Source organism: Anoplopoma fimbria, chromosome 4, assembly GCF_027596085.1.
Source record: "Anoplopoma fimbria isolate UVic2021 breed Golden Eagle Sablefish chromosome 4, Afim_UVic_2022, whole genome shotgun sequence".
NCBI classification, from domain to species: Eukaryota; Metazoa; Chordata; class Actinopteri; order Perciformes; family Anoplopomatidae; genus Anoplopoma; species Anoplopoma fimbria.
In genome coordinates, this window is record NC_072452.1 from 9,482,092 (window position 1) to 9,507,907 (window position 25,816).

A 25,816-nucleotide genomic window follows, 5' to 3' on the forward strand; every position below is an offset into this window, starting at 1 on the left:
GCTTACTGACACTGTCATCGGCTTATCTGGACAGCCTACAATGAGCCAAGTGAAAACACTGTCTTCTGGTATAATTATATAAGCTCTGTACTTAGCCAATGTGAAGACGGGAAGCAAAATAAGGGACTAATGATGGTGAGCTTTTTAGATCTATTATTAGACTAATCTTTATGGACAATCTCTATTCCTCTGTCTATGCATGTATTACACAACTGACACTTGTGGACATCAGCTACAATTTCAACCAGCTCTGTTAAAAGCGAGGGGCCTAATTGGAATAATTTTTTCAAGGTTTTATCCAAGAAACCTTTTAGAGTACTGTGTGTTTAGTAGACACTCTTTATGTCATAGTAATTTTATCTCATCACTGTACCGAACTTTTTAACTATTCATGCTGTGCATTGTAGATGTAGGTTATTGATAAAACATTCAACTTGATCATGCATTTAACATACTGCAATGGCCTTGCTTTTTTGTATTTTAACATTTTGTGCTTGGTCACTTTTTAGTAACAAGTGAGCCATTCACATGCATTTTAGTGTTTCATCTTGTTCCTTATAAAACAGTTATATTCTAATTTGTATCACAGTGAGAAATTCAGCCTGTGCACTAACATGTGTTGTATGTATGTTGTATCCTGCTACAAACTTTTTAGGAAATCCACATGCACAAGATTTAAAGGCTGAATGGTCTATGTCAGATTCACAAGACAGAGAAATTCTGCTTCTTAATGTCTAGTCAGAAGAATTGTGCCTTTAATTTAGGTCTAATCATGATCTGTGAATGTTCTTTTTTCATGTAAAAGCAATAGCAATGTATGAAATGTGCAAAGCAAATAAAAAAAAATCTTATTCCTGTTGTATATCTATATTTAGTAGCAGATGTTTAATTTCTTTAGATAGAACTATTCTCGTTTGTTGGAAGTATAGCAGCTAACATAACATCCTACAGATGATTATTGAAATCTCCCTGGCCTTACAGAACACAAACGTATGATGCTGTGTCTTCTGAAACAACACCAGACTGAAAACTATTCTGCTTTAATGTTTAACTTTGGTGTAAAATTGGATTTTTACTATTTGCCTTCTTATCGTAGCGTTTTTTATGAATCTAATTTACAAATTACAGTTGGAAGCAGCAAACTGGTCTGGACAGAAAAACACACACACACACACACACACACACACACACACACATTGTTGCCATTTAGTTCAGGAGCAGTAAGCATTAAGACACATGGACTGGCAGTTAAAAGTCATGAAAAAGCCAAAGTAAAGCATGTTGAAATAAAACCAAAATAGTCACAGTATAGAAGGTTCAAAGAAATAATAAAAAAAAGTATGCATCTCAAAAAAGTCATGAAAAAGTCATAGTATAGTATGTCGAAAAAAAAGTCATAAAAATGTATATAAGTATAGTATGTTGATGAAAAGTATAATAATAAAAGTCATAGTATAGTATGTCGAAAAAAGTCATGGTATAGTAAAAAAAGTAATAGAAAAGTATAGTATAGTATGCTGATAAAAAAATAAAAAGTCATAGTATAGTATGTTGATGAAAAGTAATAATAAAAGTCATAGTATAGTATGTCGAAAAAAAAGTCATAGTATAGTATGTCGAAAAAAAAGTCATAAAAAAGTCATAGTATAGTATGTTGATAAAAAAAGTCATAAAAAGTCATAGTATAGTATGTTGATAAAAAGTCATAAAAAGTCATAGTATAGTAGAAAAAAAGTCATAAAAAAGTTAGTATAGTATGTCATAAAAAAGTCATAGTATAGTATGTGAAAAAAAGTCATAAAAAAGTTATAGTATAGTATGTTGATAAAAAAAGTCATAAAAAGTCATAGTATAGTATGTTGATAAAAAGTCATAATAATCAAAAAAAGTCATAGTATAGTATGTTGAAAAAAAAAGTATAGTATGAAAAAAGTCATAATATAGTATGTTGATAAAAAAAGTAATAAAAAAGTCATAGTATAGTATGTCGAAAAAAAGTCATGGTATAGTATGTTAAAAAAGTAATAGAAAAGTTATAGTATAGTATGCTGATAAAAAAAGTCATAAAAAGTCATAGTATAGTATGTTGATAAAAAGTAATAATAAAAAAGTATCATAGTATAGTATGTCGAAAAAATTCAAAAAAAGTCATAGTATAGTATGTCGAAATAAAGTCATAAAAAAGTCATAATATAGTATGTTGATAAAAAAAGTCATAAAAAGTCATAGTATAGTATGTTGATGAAAAGTAATAATAAAAGTCATAGTATAGTATGTCGAAAAAAAAGTCATAAAAAAGTCATAGTATAGTATGTCGAAAAAAAGTCATAGTATAGTATGTTAAAAAGTAATAGAAAAGTTATAGTATAGTATGCTGATAAAAAAAGTCATAAAAAGTCATAGTATAGTATGTTGAAAAAAAGTAATAAAAAACATAAAAAAGTCATAGTATAGTATGTTGAAAAAAAGTCATAAAAAAGTCATAGTATAGTATGTTAAAAAAAAATAATAAAGTCAAAGTATAGTATAGTATGATGAAAAGTAATAATAAAAGTCATAGTATAGTATGTCGAAAAAAAAAGTCATAGTATAGTATGTTGATAAAAAAAGTCATAAAAAGTCATAGTATAGTATGTTGATAAAAAGTAATAATAAAAGTCATAGTATAGTATGTCGAAAAAAAAAAAAAAGTCATAGTATAGTATGTTAAAAAGTAATAAAAAAGTCATAAAAAAGTCATAGTATAGTATGTCGAAAAAAAGTCATAAAAAAGTCATAGTATAGTATGTTGATAAAAAAGTCATATCATAGTATAGTAAAAAAGTCATAATAAAAAATGTCTAAAAAAGTCATAGTATAGTATGTGATAAAAAGTCATAAAAAAGTCATAGTATAGTATGTTGAAAAAAGTCATAAAAAAGTCATAATATAGTATGTAATAAAAAAGTCATAAAAAAAAAAGTATGTCAATAAAAAAAAGTCATAGTATAGTATGTTGATAAAAAAGTAATATAAAAGTCATAGTATAGTATGTAGTAAAAAAAGTCATAAAAAAGTCATAGTATAGTATGTTGATAAAAAAAGTCATATAAAAAGTCATAGTATAGTATGTTGAAAAAAGTAATAAAAAAAGTCATAGTATAGTATGTTGATAAAAAGTAATAATAAAAGTCATAGTATAGTATGTCGAAAAAAAAGTCATAGTATAGTATGTCGAAAAAAAATGGTATAGTATAGTATAAAAAAGTAATAGAAAAGTTATAGTATAGTATGCTGATAAAAAAAGTCATAAAAAGTCATAGTATAGTATGTTGATAAAAAGTAATAATAAAAGTCATAGTATAGTATGTCGAAAAAAGTCATAAAAAAGTCATAATATAGTATGTTGATAAAAAAAGTCATAAAAAGTCATAGTATAGTATGTTGATGAAAAGTAATAATAAAAGTCATAGTATAGTATGTTGAAAAAAAGTCATAAAAAAGTCATAGTATAGTATGTCGATAAAAAAAAGTCATAAAAAAGTCATAGTATAGTATGTTGATAAAAAAAGTCATAAAAAAGTCATAGTATAGTATGTTGATAAAAAAATAATAAAAAGTCATAGTATAGTATGTTGAAAAAAAATAGTAGTAGTATGTCAAAAAAAAGTCATAGTATAGTATGTCAAAAAAAAAAGTCATAAAAAAGTCATAGTATAGTATGTTGATAAAAAAAAAAAATAAAAAAAGTCATAGTATAGTATGTATGATGATAAAAAAAGTAAAAAAAGTCATAGTATAGTATGTGAAAAAAGTCATAAAAAAGTCATAGTATAGTATGTTGATAAAAAAAGTCAAAAAAAGTCATAGTATAGTATGTCAAAAAATAAAAAGTAATAAAAAGTCATAGTATAGTATCTAAAAAAAAGTCATAAAAAAGTCATAGTATAGTATGTCATAGTAAGTAAAAAAAAAGTCATAGTATAGTATGTCGAAAAAAAAGTCATAAAAAAGTCATAGTATAGTATGTTGATAAAAAAAGTCATAAAAAGTCATAGTAAGTATGTTGATAAAAAAAGTAATAAAAAAAGTCATAGTATAGTATGTTGATAAAAAAGTCATAATAGTATGTTGATAAAAAAAGTCAAAAAAAGTCATAGTATAGTATGTTGATAAAAAAAGTCATAAAAAAGTCATAGTATAGTATGTGATAAAAAAAAAGTCATGGTATAGTATGTTAAAAAAGTAATAGAAAAGTTATAGTATAGTATGCTGATAAAAAAAGTCATAAAAAGTCATAGTATAGTATGTTGATAAAAAGTAATAATAAAAGTCATAGTATAGTATGTCGTAATAATAAAAAAAAAAAAAGTCATAGTATAGTATGTCGAAATAAAGTCATAAAAAAGTCATAATATAGTATGTTGATAAAAAAAGTCATAAAAAGTCATAGTATAGTATGTTGAAAAAAAGTAATAAAAAAGTCATAGTATAGTATGTGATAAAAAAAAAAAGTCATAAAAAAGTCATAGTATAGTATGTCGATAAAAAAAAAAGTCATGGTATAGTATGTTAAAAAAGTAATAGAAAAGTTATAGTATAGTATGCTGATAAAAAAAGTCATAAAAAGTCATAGTATAGTATGTTGATAAAAAGTAATAATAAAAGTCATAGTATAGTATGTCGAAATAAAGTCATAAAAAAGTCATAATATAGTATGTTGATAAAAAAAGTCATAAAAAGTCATAGTATAGTATGTTGATGAAAAGTAATAATAAAAGTCATAGTATAGTATGTCGAAAAAAGTCATAAAAAAGTCATAGTATAGTATGTTGATAAAAAAAGTCATAAAAAGTCATAGTATAGTATGTTGATGAAAAGTAATAAAAAAAGTCATAGTATAGTATGTGAAAAAAAAGTCAAAAAAAATAGTATAGTATGTTGAAAAAAGTCATAAAAAGTCATAGTATAGTATGTTGAAAAAAAAGTCATAAAAAAGTCATAGTATAGTATGTTGATAAAAAAAGTCATAGTATAGTATAGTAAAAAAAATAAAAAGTCACATTATATAAAAAAGTCATAGTATAGTATGTGATAAAAAAAAGTAATAAAACTAAAAAAGTCATAAAAAAGTCATAGTATAGTATGTCGAAAAAAGTCATAAAAAAGTCATAGTATAGTATGTTGATGAAAAAAGGCATAAAAAGTCATAGTATAGTATGTTGATAAAAAGTAATAATAAAAGTCATAGTATAGTATGTCGAAAAAAAGTCATAAAAAAGTTATAGTATAGTATGTTGATAAAAAAAGTCATAAAAAAGTCATAGTATAGTATGTTGATAAAAAAAGTAATAAAAAAAGTCATAGTATAGTATGTTGATAAAAAGTAATAAAAAAGTCATAGTATAGTATGTGATAAAAAGAAAAAAAAGTCATAGTATAGTATGTCGTTGAAAAAAAAAAGTCATAGTATAGTATGTTAGTATGTTAAAAAAGTAATAGAAAAGTTATAGTATAGTATGCTGATAAAAAAAGTCATAAAAAGTCATAGTATAGTATGTTGATAAAAAGTAATAATAAAACTCATAGTATAGTATGTCGAAAAAAGTCATAAAAAAGTCATAGTATAGTATGTTGATAAAAAAAAGTCATAAAAAAGTCATAGTATAGTATGTTGATAAAAAAGTAATAATAAAAGTCATAGTATAGTATGTTGATAAAAAGTCATAAAAAAGTCATAAAAAAGTCATAGTATAGTATGTCGAAATAAAGTCATAAAAAAGTCATAGTATAGTATGTTGATAAAAAAAGTCATAAAAAGTCATAGTATAGTATGTCGAAAAAAAAGTCATAAAAAAGTCATAGTATAGTATGTCGAAAAAAAATAGTATAGTATGTGAAAAAAAAAAGTAAAAAAAAGTCATAGTATAGTATGTCGAAAAAAAAGTCATAAAAAGTCATAGTATAGTATGTTGATAAAAAGTAATAATAAAAGTCATAGTATAGTATGTAAAAAGTCATAGTATAGTAAAAAAGTCATAAAAAAGTTAAAGTATAGTAGTCGAAAAATCATAAAAAAGTCATAGTATAGTATGTTGATAAAAAAAGTCAAAAAAGTCATATCATAGTATGTCAAAAAAAATAATTAAAAAGTCACATTATATCTAAAGAAAGTCATAAAAAAGTCATAGTATTGTATGTCATAAAAAAGTCATAGTATAGTATGTCGAAAAAAAGTCATAAAAAAGTTATAGTATAGTATGTTGATGAAAAAAGGCATAAAAAGTCATAGTATAGTATGTTGATAAAAAGTAATAATAAAAGTCATAGTATAGTATGTGAAAAAAAAAAAAAGTCATAGTATAGTATGTGTATAAAAAAAGTCATAAAAAGTCATAGTATAGTATGTTGATAAAAAAAGTCATAAAAAGTCATAGTATAGTATGTCGAAAAAAGTCATGGTATAGTATGTTAAAAAAGTAATAGAAAAGTTATAGTATAGTATGCTGATAAAAAAAGTCATAAAAAGTCATAGTATAGTATGTTGATAAAAAGTAATAATAAAACTCATAGTATAGTATGTCGAAAAAATTCAAAAAAAAGTCATAGTATAGTATGTCGAAAAAAGTCATAAAAAGTCATAATATAGTATGTTGATAAAAAAAGTCATAAAAAGTCATAGTATAGTATGTTGATGAAAAGTAATAATAAAAGTCATAGTATAGTATGTCGAAAAAAAAAAAGTCATAAAAAAGTCATAGTATAGTATGTCGTAAAAAAAAGTCATAGTATAGTATGTTAAAAAAGTAATAGAAAAGTCATAGTATAGTATGTTGATAAAAAAAGTCATAAAAAGTCATAGTATAGTATGTTGATAAAAAGTAATAATAAAAGTCATAGTATAGTATGTCGAAAAAAAAAAGTCATAAAAAAGTCATAGTATAGTATGCTGATAAAAAAAGTCATAAAAAGTCATAGTATAGTATGTTGATAAAAAATGTCATAAAAAGTCATAGTATAGTATGTTGAAAAAAGTAATAAAAAAGTCATAGTATAGTATGTCGAAAAAAAGTCATAAAAAGTCATAGTATAGTATGTTGAAAAAAAGTAATAATAAAACTCATAGTATATAGTATGTTAAAAAAAAAAAAGTCATAGTATAGTATGTTGATAAAAAAAAAGTCAAAAAAGTCATAGTATAGTATGTTGATAAAAAAGTAATAATAAAAGTCATAGTATAGTATGTCGAAAAAGAGTCATAAAAAAGTCATAATATAGTATGTTGATAAAAAAAAAGTCATATCATAGTATGTCAAAAAAAGTCATAGTATAGTATGTCTGATAAAAAAAGTCATAAAAAAGTCATAGTATAGTATGTAATAAAAAAAAAAGTCGAAAAAAGTCATAAAAAAGTCATAATATAGTATGTTAATAAAAAAAGTCATAAAAAGTCATAGTATAGTATGTTGATGAAAAGTAATAATAAAAGTCATAGTATAGTATGTCGAAAAAAAGTCATAAAAAAGTCATAGTATAGTATGTCGAAATAAAGTCATAAAAAAGTCATAGTATAGTATGTTGATAAAAAAAGTCATAAAAAGTCATAGTATAGTATGTTGATAAAAAGTAATAAAAAAGTCATAGTATAGTATGTCGAAAAAAAGTCATAGTATAGTATGTCGAAAAAAAAGTCATAGTATAGTATGTCGAAAAAAAGTCATGGTATAGTATGTTAAAAAAGTAATAGAAAAGTTATAGTATAGTATGCTGATAAAAAAAGTCATAAAAAGTCATAGTATAGTATGTTGATAAAAAGTCATAAAAAAGTCATAGTATAGTATGTCGAAATAAAGTCATAAAAAAGTCATAATATAGTATGTTAATAAAAAAAAGGCATAAAAAGTCATAGTATAGTATGTTGATGAAAAGTAATAAAAAAAGTCATAGTATAGTATGTCGAAAAAAAGTCATAAAAAAGTCATAGTATAGTATGTCGAAAAAAAGTCATAAAAAAGTCATAGTATAGTATGTTGATAAAAAAAGTCATAAAAAGTCATAGTATAGTATGTTGATAAAAAGTAATAAAAAAAGTCATAGTATAGTATGTGATAAAAAAAAAAAAAGTATAGTATAAAAAAGTCATAGTATAGTATGTGATCGAAAAAAGTCATAAAAAAGTCATAGTATAGTATGTTGATAAAAAAAGTCATAAAAAGTCATAGTATAGTATGTTGATAAAAAGTAATAAAAAAAGTCATAGTATAGTATGTTGAAAAAATTCAAAAAAAGTCATAGTATAGTATGTTGATAAAAAGTCATAAAAAGTCATAGTATAGTATGTTGAAAAAAATAAAAAAGTCATAGTATAGTATGTCGAAAAAAAGTCATGGTATAGTATGTTAAAAAAGTAATAGAAAAGTTATAGTATAGTATGCTGATAAAAAAAGTCATAAAAAGTCATAGTATAGTATGTTGATAAAAAGTAAAAAAAAAGTCATAGTATAGTATGTCGAAAAAAAGTCATAAAAAAGTCATAATATAGTATGTATTGAAAAAAAAGTCATAAAAAGTCATAGTATAGTATGTTGATAAAAAAAGTAATAATAAAAGTCATAGTATAGTATGTAATAAAAAAAGTCATAGTATAGTATGTCAATTAAAAAAAAAAAGTCATAAAAAAGTCATAGTATAGTATGTTGATAAAAAAAGTCATAAAAAAGTCATAGTATAGTATGTTGATAAAAAGTAATAAAAAAAGTCATAGTACAGTATGTCGAAAAAAAGTCATGGTATAGTATGTTAAAAAAGTAATAGAAAAGTTATAGTATAGTATGCTGATAAAAAAAGTCATAAAAAGTCATAGTATAGTATGTTGATAAAAAGTAATAATAAAAGTCATAGTATAGTATGTAAAAAAAAAAAAGTCATAAAAAAGTCATAATATAGTATGTTAATAAAAAAGTCATAAAAAAGTCATAGTATAGTATGTTGATAAAAAAAGTAATAATAAAAGTCATAATATAGTATGTTAATAAAAAAAGTCATAAAAAAGTCATAGTATAGTATGTCGAAAAAAAGTCATAAAAAAGTTATAGTATAGTATGTTGATAAAAAGTAATAAAAAAAGTCATAGTATAGTATGAAATGTTGATAAAAAAAGTCATAAAAAGTCATAGTATAGTATGTTGATAAAAAGTAATAAAAAAGTCATAGTATAGTATGTTGATAAAAAAAGTCATAAAAAGTCATAGTATAGTATGTTGATAAAAAGTAATAAAAAAGTCATAGTATAGTATGTCGAAAAAAGTCATAAAAAAGTCATAGTATAGTATGTTGATAAAAAAAGTCATAAAAAAGTCATAGTATAGTATGTAATAAAAAAAAAAAAAGTCATAGTATAGTATGTCGAAAAAAAGTCATGGTATAGTATGTTAAAAAAGTAATAGAAAAGTTATAGTATAGTATGCTGATAAAAAAAGTCATAAAAAGTCATAGTATAGTATGTTGATAAAAAGTAATAATAAAACTCATAGTATAGTATGTCGAAAAAATTCAAAAAAAGTCATAGTATAGTATGTCGAAATAAAGTCATAAAAAAGTCATAATATAGTATGCTAATTAAAAAAGTCATAAAAAGTCATAGTATAGTATGTTGATGAAAAGTAATAATAAAAGTCATAGTATAGTATGTCGAAAAAAGTCAGTCATCGAAAAAAAGTCAAAGTATAGTATGTCAGTATAGTAAAAAAGTCATAAAAAAGTCATAGTATAGTATGTTGATAAAAAAAGTCATAAAAAGTCATAGTATAGTATGTTGATAAAAAGTAATAAAAAAAGTCATAGTATAGTATGTCGAAAAAAAAGTCATAGTATAGTATGTCGAAAAAAAAGTCATAGTATAGTATGTCGAAAAAAAGTCATAAAAAAGTTATAGTATAGTATGTTGATGAAAAAAGGCATAAAAAGTCATAGTATAGTATGTTAAAAAAGTCATAAAAAAGTCATAGTATAGTATGTTGAAAAAAAGTCAAAAAAAGTCATAGTATAGTATGTTAAAAAAGTCATAAAAAAGTCATAGTATAGTATGCTAATAAAAAAAGTCATAAAAAGTCATAGTATAGTATGTTGATAAAAAGTCATAATAAAAGTCATAGTATGTCGAAATAAAGTCATAAAAAAGTCATAATATAGTATGCTAATTAAAAAAGTCATAAAAAGTCATAGTATAGTATGTTGATGAAAAGTAATAATAAAAGTCATAGTATAGTATGTCGAAAAAAAAGTCATAAAAAAGTCATAGTATAGTATGTCGAAAAAAAGTCATAAAAAAGTCATAGTATAGTATGTTGATAAAAAAAGTCATAAAAAGTCATAGTATAGTATGTTGATAAAAAAAGTAATAAAAAAGTCATAGTATAGTATGTTGATAAAAAGTAATAAAAAAAGTCATAGTATAGTATGTCGAAAAAAAGGTCATAGTATAGTATGTTAAAAAAAAAAACCTCATAGTATACATGTCATGAAAAGTCATGAAAAAGCCAAAGTAAAGCATGTTGAAATAAAACAAAAATAGTCACAGTATAGAAGGTTCAAAGAAATAATTAAAAAAGTATGCATCTCAATAAAGTCATAAAAAGTCATAGTATTGTATTTAAAAAAAAAGTCATAGTATACTTTGTCGAAAAAAAAGTCAGAAAAAAGTCATAGTATTGTATGTCGAAAAAAAGTCAGTATAGTATGTCAAAAAAAAAAGTTATAGTATGTTGAAAAAAGTCATAGTACAGTATGTCGAAAAAAAGTCATAAAAAGGTTATAGTATAGTATGTTGATGAAAAAAGTCATAAACAAATCATAGATAGTAGTTCCAAATAAAGCCATAGTATAAAACGTCATAAAAAGTTATAGCATATTATGTCAGAAAAAGTCATAGAATTGCATGTCGGAAAAATTCATGAAAAGTCATAAAAACTCAAAAAAAATGCAAAGCATAGCATGTTGAAAACAAGTCATAAAAAAGTTTTAGTATATTATGTCAAAAAAGTCATACTATAGTGTGTTGAACAAAAAGTCATAAAAAAATCACAGTATAGCATGTTGAAAAAAGTTAAAAACAACAACTATTATATGATTTTTTTTTAATATATGTATAAAAATATATACACATTTTTAAGTCACTAAAAACTAGAAAATTAGACACTGAGCTTCTTCCAGTTTAAGAACAAAAATGTGCCCACAACTGATTAATAAAGTCAATTGATTCAAACCCATAGTATATCATACAAAGTGAAATGTCACTTGATATTGACAGGTATTGAACATGACACCTCATGAACACCAAGCAGACTACTTTACAGCTTAAGCTATTGCTTTAAATGTTCATGACTGTTCTCAAAGCTTTCAACCTCTTGATTTGGATTCCAGCCTTAAAAATGTCCCTCTCCTACAAAAAGGATTGAACTCATAACCTCAGACTCTCCAGTCATCCTTCTATCAGCCTAATCTACCTGAAAAAAACACAAAAGACGTTCCTCGAAATAATGTACAAAAAAAAAAAATCATGATAAGTCAGAGTATTTCAAAAAGTCAGAAAAAGTCATATTATAATATGTTGTAGGAAGTCATAGAAAAGTCAGAGTATAGCATGTTGAAAAACAGCTGATCAAAGCCATAGTATAGTATGTAAAAAAAAAAGTCTTAAACATATAGTAATAACATATTAAGTTGAAAAATGTCAAAAAAAGTCATAGTATAGCATGTTCAATAAAAGTTTTTAAAAAGTTATTGTATAATATGTCGAAAAAAAGACGAAAGGTTATAGTGTAACATGGTGAAAAAATGTCATAAAAAAGTAATATCATGGTACTTTGAGAGAAGCATCAAAAAGTCATAGTTCAGCATGTTGAAAAAAAATGTACTAAAAAATTCATAGTAAAGCATGTAAAAAAAAATCCTTTCAAAGACATAGTATGGCTTGTCAAAAAAGTTAGATTATAGTATTTAGAAAAAAAATCATAAAAGATTCATAGTATAGCATGTTGAAAACAAGTTAGATCAAAGCCATAGTATAGTATGAAAAAAAAAGTATTTTCAAAATCATAACAGCAGTATCGCAGTATTATGAAAAAGTGATAGTATAGTAAATGGGTCACTAATGGGTAGATCGTAAACGTAGCAGGATGGTCAGAACAGCGACCAATTTTTTATGTATACTGTTGCAATTGCACCCGTAACGGGCTAATTTATGTATAAACAGACTTCGCTAATCACTCATGAAGTCATCACATGGAACATAACAACATCAACCTCTAGTGTATGTGCAGCCCAGCCATGCCGGCTGTCCATTTTCTGGGTAAGTAAGAAAACAAATTCTGAGTTGTCCCTAACGGCGGATTCAGTGTGACTTTTTGCAGTGCCCCGAAGCACCGCCATTTTCAGGGTAGCACTGCCTGCGTCCTTTCGGCGCCTGAAATTGTGCTGTTCACTCTCTATCTTCAGCAATAGTTTCAACGTTTAATCTATTTTCTCTGCATGCCATGAGCAAATCATGCAAGAAAACACTGAGATTATATACATAATCTACTATAAACGATACAGATTATGTATTAGGATATAAGTGATCTGATTCTTATGAATGATAATATATGCACCTCATGCGTTTGACTTTCCCCCCACTCTCACAGCTGTTCTTCCAGAGTTTCAATTCCCCCGATTCCACTCCCACATGATCAAATTTCAAAATCCAAGGCGCATTTGCTTCCAGTGTGAACCGGCATAACACATCAATTCGGCTCTGTGACTACTTCCGGTGCTTACTTAGTGGCAGAGCAACAATGTGTGACACACCTGCCCCACTGACTTGAAATGTCAACAACTAACAACAATTTTCAAATGACCAAACAGTTAAATGTCTGTTCTCCTCCTATTCTATGGTTGTGTGTTTTACCAGTTCCTCATTAAAAAAAAGGATAGCAGAGAGAGAACTGTTTCTATTTGCGTCATTTTATGGTAGAAATGCCTCTTATTGTCAAATGATCTATTGTCTATTTATGATATACTAGCTCAAAGGAAGATATCATCTAAACTGTCCAATGAACATTTACAAAAACTCCTCTGCCTCACCCCAGGGCATTTATCATTTACATGTAAGTCCATATGACATGTATGTTTACAGCTCTTAGTTTGTGTATAAAAAAAGAACAACCATATCAATATTTTTCTTCATCCAAACCAATTGAGCTGTACTACTGGTGTGAAAACACCCTTGGAAACATAAATGAATCCAAACGCAGAACCCACCTGTGCTGGGGATAGTCAGCCTGCCTCCCAGGAAGTTGAAGGTGCCATAGGAGGAGTTAGCTACATCGCGGGGCAGAGTTTTAAAGTAGCTCTGAGTGGACAGCCTGCTCACAAACTCAGCCTGGTCTGAGTTAAGTTTGCCGTTGTGCAGAGTGTGCGAGCCGTTCGGAAGCGGGTCCAGCAGAGGCCCGTTGGTCATTGAAAACTTCCCAGTGGTGTCGTGGCGAGAGCGTAGGGTACCCTGGTAACTGGTGGTGGTGGTGGTTAGATCAGGCTGGATGGTGAGCAAATGGGAATTCTCTGTTAAAATAAATAATGAAACAGACAAAAAAAATTGTGTGAAACTCCATGAGTGGCAGGCGAGGAGGGGTTTGTACATAACAGAGACAGACCTCACACTCTCGAAAGCTGTTGCAACACACAACGAAAAACTGAAACAAACACAGGAAAGACACATGCTGCTGGAAACAGAAGACTCAGACGCACACACTTAACAATACACAAACACAAATTCCACACAAAGCCAGTCAATTCGCATCCCCTCTCTCACTCTCTGTCAGTCTGTCTGTTTAGCAACCACACAATCAATTCCAAACAGAACTCAGATACAGCTTAGCACCCAGAATGTATAAAGGCTTTTTTTCACGGTGAATCACAGGCACTGCAACCCAGTTCCCCATCTCCATCTAACTCAGACAGTTGTATTTCTATTACCCGATGGTAAACCTCAGAGGCTCCACACAGGCAGTAAACAGAGTGGGTACATTTCCTGACAATGAGGTGGTGGCGAAACATAATGTGTCAGGCAGACAAATAAACAGCTAGTGCACCAAACACAAACACACACACACACACACACACACACACACACACACACACACACACACACACACACACACACACACACACACACACACACACACGTAAACATAATATAATACATCTTGCTTAGACTAAAAACCACTGGAAAGGCATTCACACCACCTCCACAACCACAAACAAACACAGGACCGGTTGTTCATGTAGATGAGTGCTGCACGGTCACGGTGGGCAGACGGACAGACCGACGGACGCACAGAGGAGGGTAGAACAAAGAACAGTGTCCTACTGCTGTGGGGGGAGGCCTGCGTGGCCGCGGTGCCCACACACCTGGCTTACTGGGCTTGATGCCCATGGGCTGGAAGCCAGTGGTGAGGATGGAGGAGTCTGCCACGTCAGCATCTAGGTCCTCCTTCTTGCGCCGGTAGACCAGGACCACCACGATGAGCAGCAGTGTCAGACACAGTGCCACCGCCACCATGCCCACGTAGAGCGCCACGTCCTCGGCCCCGCTCACGGCTGCCAGGGGAGGACACAAAACGACAGAAAATAAATCATTAAGCACAACTGAAAAATGTGATGCTGAAGATCCTCCATACAAAGGTCTCACTTGAGGATCTGGATAATAATAATAATAATATAATAGGTTAATAAAATATATGATATCAGTTCCACATTCCTTGCCTGCCACCTAATGCTGCATGACTTTGTCCCTGACTGCGAGATGCAGGGTTAAAAGGATAGTTTGGGTGTTTCCAACTATCCCTTTAATGGAGCCAGTATATATATATATATGAGTATGAGTAATATTTAAAAGCCTAAAGCCTACCTGTGGACAATATATGTACATGTATGTATTAATATATATCTTGTCTCTCCCCTGTCTTTTTCTTTATAAGGACACAACACCCACAAGAGAAGAAAAATGCGATGAAGGAAGGATTTGCTTATGACATTTTAGCACCTCTTTTTGAATTCCTCTCTCTCTCTTAAAATCCTGAGAGAGGAGCTGGAGCGTCTTTCTCCCCTGAACGTACAGTATGAAGATGACAGCTAAGCCCAGACAAACATCAGTGTGTGCATGCATTTGTGTGTATGTGTGTGTGTGTGTGTGTGTGTGTTTTGCAGGAGAATGGGATTTGCTACGGCTGTCTCCCTGGGCTTTGGGAAACTGGTGGCGGAGGTGGAGGATGCTCCTGGGGCCTTTGTGTAGGGCCATTGTCCCTGGGAGCCATGGGGGCGTAGCGCTGTCAGCTGAACACAGTCAAGGAGGGGACGCATTGAGCAGTGCAGCTTTGATGGACGGAGAACAACGGCAAAGGTTAAAGTGCCGCTGGCTGGAGTGTGGTGAGTTGACAACAAAAGGAGGAGGACAGAATCAGGAGGAGAGCCAATGTACGAGACTGAAAATTAAAATTACAGAGGAAAAAGAAAGACTAACAGGGAGACAGGAAGTGAAATTTACTTTTAAGCAACGAGCAGCAATAACACGTCCAAAAATGTTGTGTCCAAATGGACCATGAACAGTAGTTGACATATTTTAATAAATATATCCAGTCTGTCATGGTGTTGTTTTTCTTTACCACTGTATAATCCTACTGCTTGACAGGAACTGCGCTAAACAAAGGAAGCACTGATTTGACAAATTTTAATTGGTGTTGGTAAATCTGTGATATCAGAATGGCATGATTAAATTAGCAGAGTGCTCTCAGTCAAAATTGAAGAGTAAATGGTAATTGTAAAGTATTCTTTCGGTCTGCGTCTCACTCTCATCTCCATTCATTTCTTTTTCAACCATTTGTCCTTGCCTTCTCCACTTTCCTTGAAAAATCCATTTCTTTTGACAAAGCCGCCTCACATACCCAAGTCTTTAAGAGAAATGCCAGAATCTATTTCATGGGTGATTATCTCAGTACAATCTGATACCTTAAGTAGCAGGATTATATGCAGCCAGGCTCTATGGATGCCCGTTGTAATGCCAGAGATATCTTGACATGCAATCAATTTTGAATGACCGGCTGAAGATTGTGTGCGTTTTGTTCTTGACATTACATAGCACATGTGCACAGAACATACCAATAGTAGGGAGCGTCTTACAGAACACATACGCTGTTCCTCCACCTCTCATTCTGTTCATTTATCTGCCTGTGCCTCTCTCTTCTGACTCTCTCTCCTCAGGGAAGCATTGAGGTGCTTAACCGTAAGCAGCCGGGCTAAACCTTCCACCTTCCGAAAAAAGGGGGCAGAGACTATGGTTGAACCTCTCATTAAAAGTTCCCAAAATCCAATTGTCTTGGTGAGTCAAAGGCCAGATGAGGCTGTGATATTTGGACTTCCAGCACTGCAGTCTACAGAGAGATGTGCAGTCTGACTAAAGACAAAACAACACCCCTCAGCAAGGAGACGGGCCAACTGGATTTCTGCTGATTGGATAAACATAACCTTAGATTGGCCAGTTGCTGTTTACTTTCTAAGGGCAAACCAAAGGCACCTAGCTAACCTCAGATGCAGAGATCCAGTATCTCTACTCTTCCTTTTCCCTGCGCACACCATTCATGCACCCGGACAATAAAGTCAGTCAATCACACAATCTTCCTCCCTCCCTTTCTCCCTCTATTCTGTTTGTAATCTCTGGTGGCTTATCGGAGCATCACTGGGAGAAGTTTTATCTGACCCACCAGGTGTCATGGTGAAACGATCCCGACGCTCACTACAACCCTGACCAGCAAGTATTCTCAGCTCTTCCTGGCCCCCGCTCATTGATTTTCATGATGCCAGCCAATAATTGAAAGGACATCCATCACACTTTAATTGACGTAGCTAATCAGGTTTTATAATTGGATGGGCTTTACTTTAGTCCCCCTCAAGCGCGCCCTCTCCTGCCCTCTTTTTTCCACACAGACTCTACCAATTTATCTCTTTGCTTTTCTGCCGCCCGTCACTCCATGGTTCATGTCCACTTGGCGTAATTGCTGGCAAAGAACTTTTGATTCTCTTTGTGTGTGACCTCTCTTCATGATTGACACCCGCCTGCGGATAATCTGTGGATGTGATGGGCTGTTTTTCACAGCTGACCCCGGGCCAATCTCTGTTTGTTCCTCTCTCCCTGAGCTTACAGTTCAACTCCTCAGACTTGCTCCAGGGCTGGCTGGTTAGGGATCAGTTTCTGACTTGAGATGGGCCAGTGTGAACTTATATAAAACTAATAATTCATCTCCTCTGAGGCGATGTACCTGGATCCTGTTGAAGTTTGGTCTTTCGCTGCATTGGCAGTCAGCACAACGTTTGCACCAGATAGTCCTCAACTCTCTCTACCTTCTCCTTTCTCTCTGCCACATTGATAAATAAAAGCTTTGCAGCCTCCTCTGCCTCACCCCAGGGCATTTATCAAGAGACCTGAGAATATATTTCATCCCATGGCCAATCCTAGTCACTCGGCCGAAGATGAATAACATGGGAGTTCTTAAGGTCAGGGAAATATGGCTACTAAAACTCTCAAAGTGAACGTGACCATTACTATCTCCACAATACAGTCATCCCATCCCTCAGCGGGTCCCGGTGAAATATGGCCCAAAATAAATGTTCAGCCATTTTTCACAAAGCCTGTGACCCCGCTCTGACAAACAAACCCATGACGAAAACATCAGCTGCTTCACCAACAAATTAGCTCCCTAAGTCAAAAACAGACTGAGGACGGATTCATAGATTGATGGTTTTTCGCACAATCATTTGTGACACCACCAAAACAGGATGCTGTTGCATATTAAGATCATTACCTTCATTAGACACATTAAGCCAAATAATTGTTTTATGTTGTTCTAATTTCCTGTGCCTTAGAATACCAGCAGTATCATTTTTCCCACTATCCTTTTCGTGCCCTCTAACACCTGTCTGCCATTTTGGCTCTGGCTTGCTGCCAGCGTATTTAATATTTCCCTGAACAGATTTTGCGTAGCTCCATCTTGGACTTTTGTTTGCTTTATGAAAATGATCCTGCCTGGGTCAGATCTGTTTATTTTGGAGCTGGAACACAAAGCTCGCTGCTGCACATTGATTCTCATATATGCAATACCAAAAACAACAACCTCATCTAACGTATGCCATTCCAGGCTTAATGAGGGAGATTAGAGATGTTTGTGAGGGCCTAAGACAAAGGACATCTTTTGTGGCAGAGTGACTACGGCTCACTCTGCAGTTGTATTGTTCGATTACACTGGAGAAGAGAAGGGTGCCTTTTGTTTCAGGGGGAAGTTTCCCATCTCAGCTAATAGCCTGCAGACATGGTTGAAGTATGCGAGTTGCTGACAAGCCAAAACCATCTTGCTATTTTGCTTATTATAATACTTCACACAGCCGTTGTCTATGGAAACACATCTGCTGGGAACAGATTGGGACAGGCATTCTTCAGAGGCCAGCGCTCCGCTCTGCACTGTCAGTGTAAATACTGAGTGACTGTGTGTGTTTGTGTGTGTGTGTGTGTGTGTGTGTTTGTGTGTGTGTGAGTGAGGAACAATGACTGGCATCTTTGTGTATATATCTTGCCTCTCTGGGGAGGAGCTGCTGACCTTTGATGATGGGCCGACTGAGCTCCCTGGTGCACTGCATCAGCCAATATTCAGCTATCGGTTGACACACGCACATGCATGCACACACACGGACACATTCTCACACACACTGTGCTAACACATATACACAATGCGACATACAGAAGCTCTATCCACCCTGCGGCTCTCCATGCATCGGTCAATCTGATCACGTCAAATGGTGCACGATACATAATTCAATTTATTAATTCACTGGCCCATGGTAACCAAGTCCACATTAAAACCCAGTGTTTTTCATAAGCCAAAGAGCGTGCTATTTATAAAATGTTCTCCATGAGACACCACCCTGAGACTCATCATTTCTGGATGGGAAGCTGCAATATCTTTCTGTCTTTGATATCTGTAGGGAGTGAAAGCTCTCCTTTCATGTCCATCTGGTCAGCAGTGGACCCTGTGTTGCCACTTTCCACTCAGCTGCCGTTGTTTGCTGTTCCTGATTTTGACAGTACACACATGCCCTATAAATGACACACAGGAAGTGGGACGGCGGTGGCTGCTTCACACAAAAAGTGAATTTTCGCATTGGCTTTGTAACTATATAAAAATATAAAGCCAGCATAAGCACAAATCACAGCACACATGCACACCGGCTATGTGTGTGTTTTTCGCGGCTGATTTGACCCGTGGCACTTTATCTGACAGGTTGTGTTTTATTCAGAAGAGAGATGGTTTCATTCTCAGCTCTATTAATAGCTCCGAGAGCAACACGGCAGCGACGCAGGTGAAAAGGTTGTATATTATCTTAGCAGCGGGTGTCATACCAGTGTTTATTAGAACTGATCGTCTAAAAAGGTCACGCAGGTGGGGACGAGCCAATAATGGTCCGCAGACAATTCTGCTACCAGCACAAGTGGCTTATGAAATGGACATCTTTCCTTCCATCCATCACAGGAAACTGATGCCATAAGGAGGCATAAAATGTTTATTTGATCTAATAAAAAGAGGAGAGGACACTCTCGCTCCCCATGCCAGAGTGGAAACAGTATTTAAAAACATAGAGCATGAAGGTAAAAACCTCTCTACCCGCCTTAGTTCAGGGATGAATTGATGCTAATCCTGTGAACCTGTTGCCGATGTATTGCTTATGATCTACTTGATATTGTATTTGATGTATCGTGCAGGACTTAACGGCCATGCTTTTTTATTTTATAAGCAAATATAAAACTAAACTGCATTCAACTGATCCTGTTACAGAAAGAGGTTAATAAAGAACTTGTGCAACTGATTCTCCTCTATTGTTCCACTGAGGTGAACAGTTATGTTCGCAGTATGTGGGTGGTTGGTGCACTCACTCTGTGGGCACTGCTCGCTGGTACAGTTGAGAGACTGGAGGTCGAGCCCCTGGCAGTCTTTGCCCCCGGTGCCAGGTGAGGGCTGGGTGCACTCCCTGGTCCTCCACATCGAACAGTCGGCACCGCAAGCCGACCACTTGCTCCACTCGCTCCAGCCTCCGTCCACTGCAAACACACGTAATGAAAAACATGGGTGAGCACAAACACACACACAAATACACACACATATAGCAGCAAACTCCGACTGATTCATTTCAGCCAGAGATATCTTGGTTCTAAGGGAAAACTATTGATTGGAAAACATGCTGAACACTTTCAATAAAACAAGCTATAACTCCTTCTTACAAACATTGTGAGCTGTTGAAACTATACATGGTGAAGTTCAGATGCAACAGCGGTGTAAAATCAGTGGTGTATTTGCGTGCGAGATGAGAACAACTGGTAGAATACTCTGTTGCCATCCTGTGCAAATCCACTCGCTCTAAAATGGAAACATGGTAAGTAAAGCATTATAAAGACATGCAAATCCACTTGCACACACTCAAATCCAGCAGATGCACAGGGAAACCAAAGCGTGTAAAACTGCTGAGGAAAGCCATATCGTCTCTGTTCTGCTCTCTTTGTTTATTTTTAACATGGAAATCAGATGCAACTAAAGCTACAACCCCAATGGGACGTGGGTGCTGTGGCCTGATAGACTCGGCTGTCAACAAACTAAATCTGTACAGGGAGGAGAATTTGACCCTTGGGAAATTGGCCCTATAGTCTACTGTCAAACACACATGTGTACCTATAGGTTTTAAAAATCCTCCTAAATGAAAATTTGTGAGAGGAAGAAAATCTGCCTTGGTTTGATTTCGTTGTCAAACAAGCCGTTACTGTAGCAACATGCGCATTACCTGCAGTACATATGAATGCAAGACATAATACAGGTGGTATTACTTTGAACAGAGGCGGATGTACATTACACCTGCTGTGTATTTTCCACAACTTCAAACACACCACCATCAACACAAGCAAAATGAAACAAATGGAAATGGGCCAGTAATTGTTCTGTGCGGGCCCTGCTGTAAGAAATATCAGCAGCTTTACCACACGCAGGGAGGGAGACAATTTTGCAAAGGTGGGGGTAATTTGGCATTGTGGTGGGCGGCTGGGAGTGATATTGAGAGTGACACAGCGCCAGGCCTGGGGAAGGTTACCATAGGGCTAATGGGAAAAAGAGCAGTAATGAGCTCTCATGGGGGAAAAAACGCCACCGTCTCGCTCTTTCTCTCTCCCAAATGTAGGGGTGAAGGGGACCAGACAAGAATCACCAGAGCCACACACACACACACATACACACACACACACACACACTACAAGTGCACCTCTATGACAGCAGTAACCCTCCTCCTGACTGACCTAAGGGCATGAAAACCTTAGCGCTCATTAATCCTAGCAATAAATAGTGCAGAGGGCATAACCCAAAGATAGCAGGTCTGACCCGCTGCAGGTCAGAGACTTTGGTTAATAAAACATAAGTGTGCGAGTCACTCAGGTTGGGACTTATATTATTGCATAACTGTACCAAGCAATGATATTATTTGGTTTTACAGCCAGTAGGAAACCAAGCTAAATGGCGCTGTGGGGGTATCAGGCCAGAGGCACAGATGTGTGAATTAGACCTTGTGCACACACAAGTCTGCATGTTGGGTCGTCTTTCCTCAGATCATTGCTAGAGAATGAGAGTATTTGGTGTGTTTGTGTGTGTGTGTGTGTGTGTGTGTGTGTGTGTGACTGGATGCTGACACAGCTAGGGCCTCTTTGCAGTCAGATCCATTTGGCAGAGAGAGCAGAACCAATCAGATAATTGTCCTTGTTTGGCATTGAGTGGACCCATCCGTGGGCCAGTGGGCTGATTATCCAGGCTGGGAACGAGAATGATTGAATAGAGAATTATGTCCTAATGAATATATTATGTCGCCCCTCAGTTTATCCACACCACTGTGAAATAAAGAGATGAGATCAACAACTGCCCTGATGAGGTGATGAAATTCTACTTCTCTTTTTCCACCACAAAGCAAGACAAATGGCCATGCAAATAACATTTTCAAACAAGGAGATTGGAGTGGGAACAGGGTGCTGCTCGTGAGAATGTGGATGAGACACAAGAGCTGCGACCCGAGGCGGAGGAAAGTCAAAGAAAGATGAGGATGCATGAACAGTTCTCGATGGCCTGTCGGACGCAATCGGAACACATGTTGCAAATATTTCAGAAACAGGAGAGGATTTCCACAGAAGCAGAGACCAGAGAAATGATTGGACAGCAAAGAAGGAAGTGGGAAGATCATCAGTGGTTGCAATAAATGCAATGTAGCAAGAAAATTGTCACTTTCCTTGATTTTATTTTTTTTTTTTTTTATTAAAAGGATGAAATCAGAGTCAGTCCTTTTCCTTTTCCAGAATCCACATAAGAAAATTGTTATCCAAAGCCCCAGTTTTCCTTATCAAATCCCCAGAAAGAGATTGTTAGCACCACTGCAAAAAGGCACCACAGCTGATTTTCAATCATGCAGCACCACAGGTTTAAGGTCAGGCGGGTCTCTGAGGAGGGAAAGTAATACAATGGCCCAGTGGCAAGCCCCCATTTGGACATGTTGTAGGGGGGGAGAAGCAAAAGGGACCCGACCATTCTTTACAGGTCAGTAGGAGGGCCTGTTCAAGGCTTTGCTGTTCAAAATGACAACGGCTACTGACTGACACAGTCCGAGATCATCGGACACCTATGGTTTCTGTGTCCTTGAGGGGAACACAAGGAGGTAGACAAGTACCACTGAGACCAGCAGGCTGCCCCTCCGCTCCCACTGACCTGTCAACACACATGTGCATGGTAACCACCCCTAATCCCGGTGATCAAAGGCTGATGAAAGAAAAGCCACCGAAAAATACAGACCGATGGCGGGGGTTGATAGCTAAGCAACAGCAGTGGGTGATGCAACAGATTAATAACCACACCTTATTCTGTATTTCTGACACATTTTATATATCTGAAAATAAAAATATATTTTTTTGTGGTTATGATGTAGTTATTTATGTATAACTGCTCAAAGTTGACTCTACTCCCTTATGTTAACTAAACCACTAGAACAAACCAAAGTGAGACAGAATGAGATATGAGGAGGCTGAGCCAAAACAAATGGCACAGAAGGATTAAAAACAGCGCTGATGCGAGGCTGTCACCAGATGGCCACCGTCTTTTTCGCAGTGAACTAAAGTGTTTTTTCTCTCACATTTATTAACCACAGCCTTTATTTATTCCTTGGATAAAACATGAAGTCTCTAGATCAGTCTCTGATAATATCCTGAGACACACGAATACTTGTTTCGAAAGTAGAAATAGACATTTGCCTGCAGTGCAGACAGTAGACATATGGGCGTTAACTTGCATGTGTACAACACGAACATGCACAAACACACGCTTACAAGTACCCATACACAAATACACCAGCCCAGAGTCTGTTTATTTTCCATCTAGTAGAAATCTCACAGCTCCTCTGGCAAGCCTGAGGGATCAGAACAATATTTAAATAATGCACACGCGTTTGAAATCTCTTCAGGTTGTTTGCTTTTCTCTAACACATCAGCGATGATTCCATTAATTTGTGCGGGGCAGGTTACACTGTGTCACTTCCAAAACTGGGGACTAACTATTTGCTGTTGACAAAGGTAGTGTTTCTTTGTTGGAAAATGTTGGCATGATCTGACATTTTGCCATGAATGTTGGCTCTGATCACAAGTCAATGCAGGGGCAGAGTCAATGAATGGGTGAGGGATGGACTGCAGATTTTATGAGGGGTACTCCAGCGGCATATGATGAGATGGAGACAAAGGGAAAGGCAGAGAAAGGGAAAGAGGAATGGAGATAAGCTCTTGCATAGTTTGGCTACTCGCTGTCTCAAGTGTTGATCTGCTCTGCTCTGAGCCTCAGGCTTTAGCCTCCTCCTCCTCCTCCTCCTCCTCCACAGCTCCCTGTGTCTCTCCCAGCATGGAGCCCATCTGATCCACCACACAGGCCTCCATCAACTCTCATTAAAACACTTTGGAGACTTAGACAAAAATTCAGATGAGCCTCTCCATCTTCACACTTTGCCGATGATAGGTGGGAGCTCACGTTTAAATACAAGAGTTATTGTGAATAAACACGATGAGAGTTCTGTTACTGGTGTCGGTCTGTTGCTCGTATGTGTGTGGGAACGTTCTTCTTTGGCTGTGAGCGAAGCACTGCTCTGAAGGAATAATGCTACTTTTTAAATGTGGAACAACAAATGGCCATCGGCATTTCAACAAGAAATATATATAGACATGGGCAAGGCGGAGACAAATTATAGCCTTTGCATGTTGTTGCTTCCAAATTTAAATTGATTTTTTTCCAGCGTATATTCATTCAGTTGACAGCATCTCCTTATCCCCAAAGTAGGAGTAAAGCAAATCTGTGGGGCCATCGATGTGTTTTAGACAAAACAGACTGAAACTGCAAATTACAGAGAATAAGCAGATAAAAAACAAAATAGATTTTTCTGTAACTCATTTCAAAGAACTAATGCTGTAAGCTAAATGCACTAGAGAGCTTATAATCAACGAAGAATCTGAGTCTGGATAATTAATGAACTCTTGAAACAAGACTAGAATTAAATCATGCATTATTTTAAAATGCAACTCAAAAACAAAGGCACTGATGAAAAAAACAAACCCCCCAAAAAGATGCTTCTGAATCCAAATGTCAGCCGTGTCTAAATAAATAACATGATGTCTATCTGCAGCATTACAGCTCCCCGTGTAATACATTCTGCTCAAGTCTCTTTCTTCTGAAATGGTGAAAATCACCATCTCCTGTGAGTGCAGTGGGTTGGACCTGCGAAGGCTAAAAGCAAAGTGATAATTAAGGTTGTTATCCAGTTTGTTATGACCCTCTCTGCTAGGCTGGAATCATCTGTTCCCCTTCGCTGAACGTGACTCTATGGAAACTATATTCATGTATTCAGGCAGAAGATTCATACATGTGGACTCATGTGGATGTATTCAGGGGTTGTCATCGCTGGGTTGTGTGTGTGCTGGGTGACAAATGATGGGAGTGGTCAGTTCATCATGGAGGACTCCAGAGGCATGTCTTTGAGTACACAACGGGGCCGCAGCATCACTTGTGGATGTAAACAACAGCTCGTCATCCCGAGGATCTGGCGTGGCAGACTTTGGCCTTGAAGGGAGCCCTCTCTGGGGGTCCGACAGCTGGGGCCGTCTCTGCCACTGATGTTTTGTTTGAGACAGGTAACCAGTGAGAGAAAGAGGCAGAGACTCAGAGACAACTCTCTGTCGCCAAACAACAGGACTGATAGAGGTGTGAGCCGGGTCACGTCACTGTAGCGTCTCATCAAGAGAAAAAAACAAACAAGGTCTTTCTTTCTCAAAGTCTCTGCAAACTGTGTTCACAGGGCACAATGCAATTTCTGTCACAGTACCTCAAGGGTTGAAATTACACACTTTCTCCTAGAGGGGCAAGAGAAAGATAGAAAGAGGCGGGGTTTAATCCAACAATAGTGGCTTGGACTGACATTAATCTCTTTAAGCTCATAGAGGTCAGTATCCTGCTTTGCTGTGGGGGAATGTCAAGCTTCCCCGGACACCCCTCTAATTCCATGACTCGTTGCTCCAGCGCTAATAATCCAGATAGGGTCCTGAGTGTAATGCATTGCTGGTTTTTCCTTTGTCTTCCCTCCTCTTGCTGTATTCCAGCGGGCAATGTTACTTACCCTCATGCTTGACATCTAGTGATGTCTTTACACGGTA

At 34.5% G+C, this 25,816-nt stretch overlaps 1 protein-coding gene across 1 annotated transcript in view; it reads right to left on the bottom strand.

Annotated features, from left to right (window-relative positions):
* unc5a (unc-5 netrin receptor A) overlaps positions 1–25,816 on the bottom strand; it is a 136,055-nt gene that overhangs the window by 20,647 nt on the left and 89,592 nt on the right. The window contains exons 6-8 of the mRNA XM_054597691.1: positions 19,991–20,155; positions 14,425–14,613; positions 13,276–13,575 (exon numbers count right to left, since the gene is read on the bottom strand). Of these exons, the coding sequence (XP_054453666.1) occupies positions 13,276–13,575; positions 14,425–14,613; positions 19,991–20,155 (654 nt within the window). The remainder of the gene's footprint in view (positions 1–13,275; positions 13,576–14,424; positions 14,614–19,990; positions 20,156–25,816) is intronic.